General features: G+C 39.3%; 1 protein-coding gene across 1 annotated transcript in view; it reads left to right on the top strand.

Moving 5' to 3' along the window:
• Positions 1-1,024: 1,024 nt before the first annotated feature.
• TATDN1 (TatD DNase domain containing 1) overlaps positions 1,025-11,326 on the top strand; it is a 14,487-nt gene continuing 4,185 nt past the window's right edge. Inside the window, exons 1-9 of the mRNA XM_009323346.1 lie at positions 1,025-1,092; positions 1,713-1,762; positions 2,239-2,302; positions 3,560-3,703; positions 3,802-3,844; positions 8,618-8,703; positions 8,826-8,866; positions 10,266-10,342; positions 11,028-11,098. Of these exons, the coding sequence (XP_009321621.1) occupies positions 1,053-1,092; positions 1,713-1,762; positions 2,239-2,302; positions 3,560-3,703; positions 3,802-3,844; positions 8,618-8,703; positions 8,826-8,866; positions 10,266-10,342; positions 11,028-11,098 (616 nt within the window). The 5' untranslated portion in view covers positions 1,025-1,052. The remainder of the gene's footprint in view (positions 1,093-1,712; positions 1,763-2,238; positions 2,303-3,559; positions 3,704-3,801; positions 3,845-8,617; positions 8,704-8,825; positions 8,867-10,265; positions 10,343-11,027; positions 11,099-11,326) is intronic.

Below are 11,326 nucleotides of genomic sequence, written 5' to 3'. Positions count from 1 at the left end.
TGCCCCTCATCCAGGGCAGACCCTCTCGGTGCCTCCGGGGCCGAGATGCAGGCTGCCTGCGAGCCCACACGAAGTGTTTGGGAACGTTTCTGCCGTCGCTGGAGGCTCCACGCAGGGCACTGAGGGGCTGCTGCGTGGCTCCTCGAAGTTATCCCTAACCGCTGGGTTTTCTGGCCGCCCCTCGTCCCCTTTTTCTCGTTGGAGCGTTGGTCGTGGTTGTTTCTAATTGTATGGAATTGGCTTGGATGAAAACGCTAATATTCTTAGGAAATTCGACAGGAAGTATGTAAATAACGTAAGAAGGTTGGTTCAGATCGAATTTTTACGTGTGGCTGAGCAGCCTAATATTACCTTGGAAAATTTCCCTTCCCACTAGAAGCCCCGCTAGAAAGGTGGGCTCTGGCAGCTGCGGAGGCGGCCGTTCCTGAAGCCGGTGCTTCGGCCCTCGTCCGCGGGGCCGCAGCTGGAGGGAAGCCCTGGGAGCCGAGTGGAGAAGGGCTGGGGCTGGAGCGGCCTGGGCCGGTGGCTGCATTGCAGGTTTCCTTGCTGGTGCTGCTGGCCGGGCTGGATGGTCACGGGCAGTAGGCGGGAAAACGGGCAGCTCTGTGAGGCAGCCTGCTGCGGCTTCCACCGTGTGAAGGTTGCATGTGAGGTGCTGCGTTTTTCCTTCCCTGTTGCTGCTTGCTGGCAGAGATAAATCTGTATTTTCATGTGAAAAGCAGAATTAATTGCAATAAACAGTATATATGTATTAGCTTTGGTGATTATGAGGGCGTGTCTTATACACTCATAGGATAAGTCTGGAGTTGCACGGAAGGCCAACGTTGTAGTTTTCTGTCACTTCTAGTAAGGAGTAAGCTCTCAAGTTATACAAGTAAACTTATGCTTAAGCTTTATATGGCCCATCGATGTGGTAGTCAGAGACTAGTTAAGGTGTGATTTCCATTGTCTTCCCTAGTTGGCTAATGCCCAGAATGAAATGTGGAGTGACTATAACATCTAATTTCTGTACTTGTTTTTTTATAGATATTGGTATTAACCTCACAGATCCTATGTTCAGAGGAATCTACAGGGGAACACAAAAACATCAAGGTAAATGTTTCTTTGTATCTGCTGAAAGACAGGATCCCTCTTGTTAAAATAGAAACCTCTTATATGTCGGAATGTGAGGTTAGAGTTTCTATTTTCTCCTCAAAAACTGGATGCTTATTATTTACTACGGCTTGAAGAAGAAAGTGTGACAAAATAAGTTAGATGTTCTAAGCAAAATACATTCTCTTCTCAACTACTATTAAGTTGTCATACAGGTAACTGCTTCTGGAGCAAAATGGACAATTGCTGATCTATTTGTATTAGAATTGCATGGAAAAACTGATCTGAGAATTATGAATTATAAACTAGCAAAGTATTGCATTGCTGAATCATAGTTACTAATTAAAACTGATGCTTTTTTTGCTCTCATGGCCTTTAGAGATAGATGTAAAAACAGAGAGTCTCCTAAAGTATGTGGAAAAACTTCTGTTGACTTCTTGGATTTAAATGGGATCTTTAGTTATTGCATTTTGTTATTGTCTTCTAACGATTAATCAAGTGTGATTTAAAGATTGTTCATGATAGGCTTTTTGACTGCATGTGATTTTTAGTTGAAAAGTAGTTAAATTACGCTGTAAAACCTTAAGTTCAGTTTGTGATATTTTTATGAACTTTCGCAGATGACTTTTTGGATGTGGTAGAGAGAGCAGTCAAAGTTGGTGTTAAAAAGGTAATTTCTTATAATAAAATTTCTTTAATATTTTAAACTGCTTTCTAATACTTCACGGTTTTTGTTTTTGGGGGTTTTTTTGGGGTGTTTGGGAGTTCTTAGTTTCTCCACCTGTAAGACAAAGAAAATGTTTCTGAATATAATTTCTTGCATGCAAATAAAGTTTCTTGGGTCATTGTCTAATGAAGTTAATATTGCTGCAAATAGAAGTATTTTTACTCATTTCATGGTTTAAATACTTAGCATAGAAGATACTTGATAAAGAAAAAAATCAGGTTTTGATACCTAGTGTATTTACTAGCTCCTGAGGACTATTGATGTTTGTTACTGATTTATGAAATTTTGTCATACATACATTAGTAATTGTCTTCTGATGTTCTCTGTCTAGATTCTTACTTATATCTGAGTGTTTTCTTAAACATTGTTTGATGTTCGAAGAAGAACATGCTTGCTGACAGTACTTTTCTTCTTCCAAGTTTTTGATTACAGGTGGGAGTCTACAGGATAGTAAAGATGCATTGCAGCTGGCACAGACAAATGGTATTTTCACTTTGAACTTATGTTGTCAGTCAGAAATATAACCTTCTCCACTCTCAGAATTAGGAGTTCAAAAGGACCTGCCCCTGGACGTGTTTACAGAATCTCAGATTAAAATGAGAAATTATGTTTCAGAATGGGATGAATGCATTGTGTATGAGTTTCTGTATGTTGCTTTTTAGATCCCTGGGCGTTGGAAGGAATCAGTCTTTGGTTTTTTTTCTATTTCTAGATTGGTAACTGTAATTTCCTGTAATTTCCTGTAATTTCTATTTCTAGATAGAAATCACAGGAAACTTCTGGAATAAAAATTTTGTTACAAGGCTCTCTTCTAGAAATAAGCTGGAATGCTTATATGGTGTGGAATATATGTTTTTTGGTGGGGTTTTGTTTGTTTGTTTACTTACCAATCTATCATGGCCAGCTTGAACAAGAGAGGTATCTTTCTTTTTATGGTTCTCCTACCTTTCCCTTTCTTTCTGTGAAAAGGCAAATATCATTCCACTAACTACTTAAATATGTATTTGAACTAAAGCACATGGTAAAGTACTATTTACAGAACAGAACCGCAGAATAATTTAGGTTGGAACGATCCTGAGGAGGTAATCTGGTCCAACCCAATCTACCTCTCCACTTCCATCAAAGCAGGACTAGCTTTAATAATTAGGTCAAGCTGCTCAGGACCTTATGTAGTCTTTCCCTCCACCACCATGCTTTTCCATTCTCCTTAAAGGCACTTAGCAGAAATGTTAGTTTTGGCACTAAGGTAATCTAGATTAGACACTTGGGTAAATCAGGCTAGATGTTGCTTGCAGAATGCTGTAACAGCTAATGGAGAGGCACACGGGGGAAATCACATGCTGTCTGCAAATCTTACAGCTGAGGATAACCTGATGCATTTTGAACGAGATACATTTCTAGATGATCTCAAGAGGTCTCTTCCAACCTCAACAATTGTATGATTTGTTGAGGGCCGCTCCACCAGAATAATTCAGGTTTGAGTTGCTGTTTTGGAGTATACTAAATAACGTGTACTAAAAAGAAACACATGCACACACTTCCACTAGAGATAGTCTAAGATTTTTAAAGCAGAAAATACCAGTGTAATAAAATTATCAGCAAGATAAAGTTGTTCAAAGGGAGTTTTCTTTTAAAATTATGAGCAATAAAAAAAAGTCCAGATACAGATACGATCTATACCTTATATAAATTTTCTTTTTTTTTCTTTTTTTCTTAAAACCTAATACTATCTTGCTTTAGACATGTTTTACAGTACAGTTGGCTGTCATCCTACCCGCTGTGGAGAATTTGAGCAGAGTAGCCCTGAACAGTATTTATCTGAATTAAAAAATCTGATTGAAAAAAATAAGACAAAGGTAATAGCAGTTGGAGAATGTGGCTTAGGTAAGTGTTAATCTTAGTACTTCAATATTTTTTTTTTCTACACATATATTAAAAAATCCTGACACACTAAGTGGGTTTTTTGTTCTTTCTATTTGTAGATTTCGATAGATTAGAATTTTGCCCAAAGGACATCCAACTCAAGTAAGAAGCTTTTGATGACTATAAATTGACTTGTAGCAATTTACAGGAGTGTTTTCTATCTTGTGTTCTACCAGGTAACATTTTGTCAGGTATAGACCTGCAATTTGCAGGGTTGGATCTGGGTTTTTTGGCAGAAATGGGACTTTAAAGAAAGATGCCTACATTCAAGTAGTGCTATGTGCTAAATTTTGCTACCTGCCTGGTGTTGACTTAGCATGTCTTTTTCTGTAAAATTGATCAGAATTTGTGGGTTTCTGGGTGTGACAGATGTCCATTCTTGCTAATACTCAAGAACTTAGAGATTCATGGGGCGAATAACATAACTGTAGTGTGTGAAAGAAGAATTAGGTTGAGTGAAAGGCACAGGGAAGGGAACAGAACTATCAAAAAGGATAAGTTGGCAGTGGAAAAAAATGAGCTTTTAAGGGAGGTGTTAGCTGGGAACAGATAATTCAGAGCTGATGAAAAAGGTTATCCCAGGGGCTGGAGAGATCTGTGTTTTGAAGTAATGTATGCAGCATAGATACTGAATGGAAAGAAGCTGCCACAGCTGCTAAAATCAGCTTGCATTCTTGTAGTGAGAACTCCGTCTAGAGAGGGAAGTGACTGAAAGATGTAAGTGATGAATTCAGATAAGATGAGTGATTAATGAGTTGTGCCTGCATATTACTGTTCTCAGTAAATTAGTCACTGGGGGGCAGTGGTTAGTTGTGTTTTTTTCTAATTGCCACATGTTAGCGGTAGGTCGAATTTTCTTCATAAAGCTACAGTCATACAGTAAAATATTCAGCGAAGTGGACAGAACCTTTTTTCCTGGTAGAATTCAGTGTACACAAAGTTCAGCAAAGCACACCTTGGAGCGTAACCTGTTTCTTTTCTGTGGCAAACTAAAACACTGGTGGAGTATCATATTTTAAGATCCTTACTGCCTTGATGTTAATTGGGAGAAAAAAAAATAATAGCTGATTTTCCTTATCTGATGGACTGCAGCTGAAGACCTGTAGTGAAAATCTTCTAATCAAGTGCTCTGAAACTGGGTTGTGAGGAAAGAGGTGACAGGGTGGAACAGAAATCACTTCTAAAGTGGTAGGTGAGTCCTTTCTAATTAAGGTTGATAATGACAGAAAGTCTTTATCTGAGCTATTTCAGTAAATCATATGAAATACATAAATCTAGTTTCTAAGAGTTCTATTGAGAGCTCTTGCTGGAAATTGCAGTTGGAAGGAGGTAATTGATAAAAAAAACAGAAAGCAAAAAATACAAGGAAGTGAAGAATCGTGGAATTATAGAACCCCCCCTTGCAATGAGCAGGGACATTTTCAACTAGATCAGGTTGCTCAGAGCCCCCTCCAACCTGACCTGGAATGTTTCCAGGGATGGGGCATCCACCACCTCTCTGGGCAAGGGGTTCCAGTGCTTCACCACCCTCATTGTAAAAAATTTCTTCCTTATGTCCAATCTAAATCTACCCTCTTTTAGTTTAAAACCATTACCCCTTGTCCTATCAGAACAGGCCCCACTAAAAAGTCTGTCCCCATCTTTTTTAGAAGCCCCCTTTAAGTACTGAAAGGCTGCAATAATGTCTTCCCGGAGCCTTCTCTTCTCCAGGCTCTCTCAGCCTGTCCTCACAGGAGAGCTGTTCCATCCCTCTGATCGTTTTTGTGGCCGTCCTCTGGACCCGCTCCAACAGGTCCATGTCTTTCCTAAAGAAATATTGAAAGCCTCAAGGACAGATGCCTGCAACCACTGTGTTTGTAAATTCCGTGTTTTCTAAATGGACAGCTTTCCCTGCTCTTCATCCTTCACGTGTTTGTAAAACATGGTCAGGGTTTGGGGTTGTTTTCATTTCTGCTAATTGAATGCTATGGAGTTGGATACAGTTTGGCTTTCATGACCTTTAACAGACTGGATGGTGCTTTCTTCAAATTAATATTCAATGTGTGCTTGATAAATGAACTAAAAAAAAAAAAAAAGGCAAATGTGAAATGCATGGAGGCAGGTCACCGGTTTTCAGCCAATCTGTAGTTCAGGTGTTGTAGCAGTCACTGGAATAGCTAGCAAGCAGCTGCAGTTACCCTGTAGAAGAGAAGTATGGTAGTTTCCCAGTGGATAGTATGTGAGCATGACCTCTGTTTTGTTTAATGTTTAATCATTATTTTCTAGTTAGTTATGCATATTTTCTTCTGGATAATTTTCACCTGTAAAAATGTTCATTTTTTTATCCTTCTTCTTGGATTGAAAAGCTAATAAAGATGAGAAGCTAATAAAGATGAAATTCCTTTGTTGAAGCAGCCCTAAGAACTTTTTTTTGTCAGAATTTTTCTCCATTCTCATAACTTTTCCAACAGAAAATGGTGATTTGAATGCTAGTTAGATGAAGGTACTGCCTTCATATTATGGTGAGGGTCACATTATTAATGGACTGATAAATATATAGAAGTTTCACTCCTGCTGTCCTACTGGAAGAGGTTTGTGGGGCTTGGCAACACGGAAACAGGAGTTTTCTTAACCAAATTGGACGGGATGAACAAAATCACATGCACTGTTATTCATTCGTTAATCCAGAATTGTTTGGGGATATTCTACCTCAGCAAGGCTGGTTTGCTTCAGCTCCTTTAGTGTCTTGATCCTAAGCTTGAAAATACCACAGTGTTTGAACTTTATGGTCAAAACTAAACCTGCAAATAACCATGCAGAAATATTTTCAGAATTCCTTATTGAGACGCAACATAGAACCAGCGTATATGGAATGACAGTCTGCTCACCCAGAGAAAAAGGTGGTTCCTTCAGCACTGGAACTAGCAAAGTTTAGTTTCCCACTGATTTACTTCGTTACCGTTCTGATCACTGTATGTCTGGTTTCTTCATGCTTTTCCGGGGTTTCTCTTTCCTTTCTTGTTTTCCTTTTTTTATTTTTTCTATCTAAGAACTTCCCCATTCACCTTCCCTTTCTTTTTGACAGGGCAAGTAGCAGCATGCATTGGGCTTCATTGTTGCTAGGAATGGAAGAAGCTTGAGTTGCCTTTCCATTTGTAGGGGCACTAAACTTTACTTTCAAGATCACTGCCCTTCTCAAGATTAGATTGAAATTGGCAGTAGGTTACTTAAGGGTCTTATTTGCAGCACTGTCTCTAAAACCTCATTTCCTTATGAACAAGTCTTCTGTTAAAAAAAAAAAAAACAAACACCAATAATCAAGCAATTGTAGCTATTTAACCGCAAGAGCTATCATGAGTTGCAATTGAATTTCTATTTAGTTAAACAAGCTAAACTAAGCACAGTATCTAGACTACAAAGAAGATTCAAAGTAGGTGTAATTTATTCTCCTGAGTTTTCATGTCAGTTTTTAACATTACAGCCGATTTCTGTTCCACCTGTTTTATCTCGGAGATCTGTACTGATAAACAGGGAAGGTAACTTTCATCAGAGAAATATCAACTTGTAATATACAGTGAAAACTGCACAAAATGAAATGACTAGTTGCATTGTCTTTTTTTTAGGAAAATGTAAATCAAACTAATGGTTTGCTGCCACTTTTCTCCTGATTGGTATGTGAATCATACACAGCAGTATGTGGACACTTGAGTTTGCCTTTGAAATGTTCCTGATACCTGATGATAGGAATGCCCCAGTAACCTGGACTGCTTTTAACAGCAACACCTGAAGAAATCCAATATGTGCATACAGTCCCAGCCTTATTGGGACAGGCCATGTTGTCTTTCTTGCCTTGTCCCAATAATGTCATCTTACAAATTATGTATGGATACTGAGTCACCTATGGACTGTTGGCCCTCTGCCATGCATTAGTTCCTCTACTGTGTTTCTGGAGCATTGGTAACTTGCATGCCTGGGTGTAGTGTGGCAGACAGAAATGGTAAATGACAATGCTCTGGGATCAGAACTAGCTGTAAATGACAAGTGACAGGTTAGTTCAGTGCTAATTAGTTTCCTTTGGAAACTGCACTGGGGAAACTGGCTGCCTAGTTACCTTCCCACTGCCCACATTTTGATGTCTCTTCATAGGATGGCTGCCTCTCTGTCACCGTTTCTTCAAAGGGAATACTAGGACTAGAACGTAGGAGAGGGATAAAAAGGAGTGAAAAGGAAAGGATGCAGGCGCGCAAAAGAGAGGAGGGGAGACAGGAAGACTTGTGCACAGTGAAGACAATAGGCAGAATGAGGCAGAAGTAAGATGCCTAATATTGGTACTTGTTCTACCCCAAGAGAGGAAAGGTTGCTTCATGGAAGAGCAAACAAAAAGTCTGGATTTGTTACTTCACAGGCCAGCCAGCTCTGATGCAGTTTTTGGCCATTTGAGGCTACAGAAGTCTGCACAGTGCTCCCTCACTCGCCCTCACTGCATTTACAAGTGCTTCTTGAAATAGTGGCCTCTGTGTGATCCACACTCCCCCTTCCTGACATTTCAAAACTTTGTGGAGAGAACAGTCAGTTCCTCTTTCATTAAAAATAAATAACTAAAACCGAACTCCAACACCTGCACTACACAAGAGTACATGCTTAGCATATATATGTGTGCATTCGTCAGTATTGATGCTCTTGGCCACTTCTTACCTGTCTTCCAGCACAGATCACTACTGTATGCATATGCCATGGTTCCTTTTAAATCCTTGCACAAATAAGAGCTTTTGCATGGCAAATGCATTAATTCTGTCTTTAGTTCTGGAGGACTAAAACGTACAAGCGCTGGAAAAAACTCTTCTGCTGTTTGCTCTTAAGCTGAGTTTCTGTTTAAAAGTGATTTTTATTTCACAGGTATTTTGAAAAACAATTTGACCTGTCAGAACAGACACAACTGCCTATGTTTCTTCACTGTAGAAACTCACACGCTGAATTTTTAGGTGGGTTTTGTTTGAGAATTTCATACTCAGCAAATTCTGAGTATGAAAAATCTGGAAACGTGAATCTTTCACCTTTGTCTGTTATAAAGCTGTCTTACATTTTTATTTATTTCATTTCATAGACATAATGAGAAGAAACCGAGATAGATTTGTAGGAGGGGTGGTAAGTATGGACTTCAGTGTAGCATTCATTTTTACACGTATGTGTGTGAATATCGTTGCTTAATATGCAACTTTGTTGTTTGTCATGGAATCTGGGTAGGCTTCCTGTTACGTGATTTAAGTTATTATTAATTAGTAAGTGTTTTCCAGTCCCTTCTAGTATTTTTATTTTCATTGCTTACTCAACATTTTTTTTTTTTTGCAAGGTAAGAAGATAGGCTGAGAAAAAACTCTGCAGCTGACATGAGAGTTTTTCTTGGCCTGTCAGAAGGACAGTTTAAGCACCTTAAAATTGACATTGGCCTTTTCCCAGTTCTTCAGTGTCTGTAACTGCAGTGCATTCAGACCACAGATAATTTAGATGCGTGTTCCCAGTGGAAGCCGTAACCTCAAACATTTGCTTCTGACGTTAGACATCATTTTCAAATTAGACCCAGATGTAACTTTTGATTGCTTTATGTCTTTAGATATTCAGATCGTGTATTTTAATTCAAAAGCATAACAGGAAAAACTTTGGACGGAATGATTAAGAAAGCTCTTTCAGGTTTCCATTATGGCAGTGTTTTCCAAAAGTAATAAATCCTTGGATTATTGTATCCTACTAACATCAGACCACACCTCCTACAATAATATCTCAGTCCCCAGGTTTCCCCTTTGTTACTGCAAGCACCTTCCCCTAGCTCAATACTTAGCGTGTTGTGCTCTTACATAGTACTGTACAGCCTCTCCTTCCTTCCTTTCTCTTTTCTGCCAAACCAGTAACTAGTAGAGAAATGATGAGCAGGCACCCTCTGCAACTGACTGTGCCCCTCGCAGCATGGGGAAGCAGACAGTGTCTTCACTCCACTCGGGCCGAGAAGCTGCGGTTCCCAGATGCATTACGCTGTTTGCACCTTGTGACCTACCACTTGCCTCTTTAGTCCCTGGGATGACCGAATAGACTGTCTCTCTAGTTCCCGTGGACTAAAATCTGTGGAGAACATAACACTGCTCTTACTATGTCCCTGACAGTGCCTCGCAGGGAATACTAAGGAAAGAATGTAAAAATTCAGCGTGCGCAGGATTACTTTCTGTGTATGGTCTCCCAGCTATCAGCTACAGGAAGTTCCTGGACCAAAAGCAGTATCACTGGATAGGCCTTTTCTACACATATTTATCACTCATAAAATGTGGTAACCACTTTTCTTGGCAGTATTCAAGTGACTTCAGCCTGAACTTTGCCCAAATCAGAATCAACTGAGCCGTGTCCCATCTTTATGTTTGTATTGATGTGTAATGCATACTATCAAAGGTATTTATGATGCAAATAAAAAATAATACGTACTTTTAAATGATTGGAATTTGAAATGAAGTACATATATTTGTGTATATGTGTGCATCTATATTTATATATGTTCTAGGTACATTCTTTCGATGGCACGAAGGAAGAAGCAGCAGCTATATTAGATTTGGATCTTTATATTGGAATAAATGGCTGGTAAGCTCTTTACAAGAAATAAAACTATTTTAAAATGTCAGCTGTAGTGAACTCATTGCTTTCTTTTGAACAATGAGGTCAAGTTTTCAAAGCTCACTAGACTCTTAATCATCTGACAGATTTAGAATTGTACTCATTAGTCTACTAGCCATAAAAAGTTCTTAACTCACGGCTCAGCGAGTTAATCTAGTCTTAGGTCCATTCTACTACCCTCAGGTCAGTCCTTGTTTGTAAATAAGTAAGGTTGTTGAACGTTGAAGCAGTCCTTCTGAGAACTGTTTAAAAAATAGTGTAATTTTAAGCTGCCATGTCAAATCCAGGATGCAAATGTAACCTGAGCAGCCTTATCTACTGGTTATGCAGTCTGAATTCTCGGCAGTCATCTGGCCGAAAGCCAGCCAGCACCACTCTGTAAGTTGCATGGGCCGCTGAGGCCAGGCAAGTATGGGCAGTGCAGGCAGGGATTCTGCATGCTTACTGGGGTGAGACGGCTTCACTGAGTAACTCTCCAAATTTGCCGTTTTCTGCAAAGTTTGAATTTACAGGCAGCACTTTTAAAAATGAAGCAATTTTTATTCAGTAACAAAATTATTTAGGAAGCTGCCTTTGCTGCAAAACATTTCAACAGACAAAGTAATTACTTTTATACACTTTTGTTTTTTTTTACCAAACTCTGATTTTCTAGTTCATTGAAAACAGAAGCCAACTTGGAAACACTGAAATCTATTCCTAGTGAACGATTAATGATAGAGACTGGTAAGATTTTATATCTTGGTCAGTTCGTGACTTAAACACTATGAGGCAACGAGATACACTTGTATAGCAATGATAAGGCAAAATCAAGACCTAAGGAGTTAGGAGTAGGAAAAGGACTGGCTGTTTCTCCATTTTGGAAAGCAGTTTACAGGCTCCAGAAATACTCCTTTTCAGCCTTCTGCTGGAAGGAATAAGCTGCCACGTCGGTTCCTGACATTGCAGGGAAAG

The sequence above is a fragment of the Pygoscelis adeliae genome, unplaced genomic scaffold, assembly GCF_000699105.1.
Source record: "Pygoscelis adeliae isolate BGI_AS28 unplaced genomic scaffold, ASM69910v1 Scaffold103, whole genome shotgun sequence".
Taxonomy (NCBI): domain Eukaryota; kingdom Metazoa; phylum Chordata; class Aves; order Sphenisciformes; family Spheniscidae; genus Pygoscelis; species Pygoscelis adeliae.
Note: the sequence above shows the minus strand (reverse complement) of the source record. Positions and strands in the feature narration are given on the sequence as shown.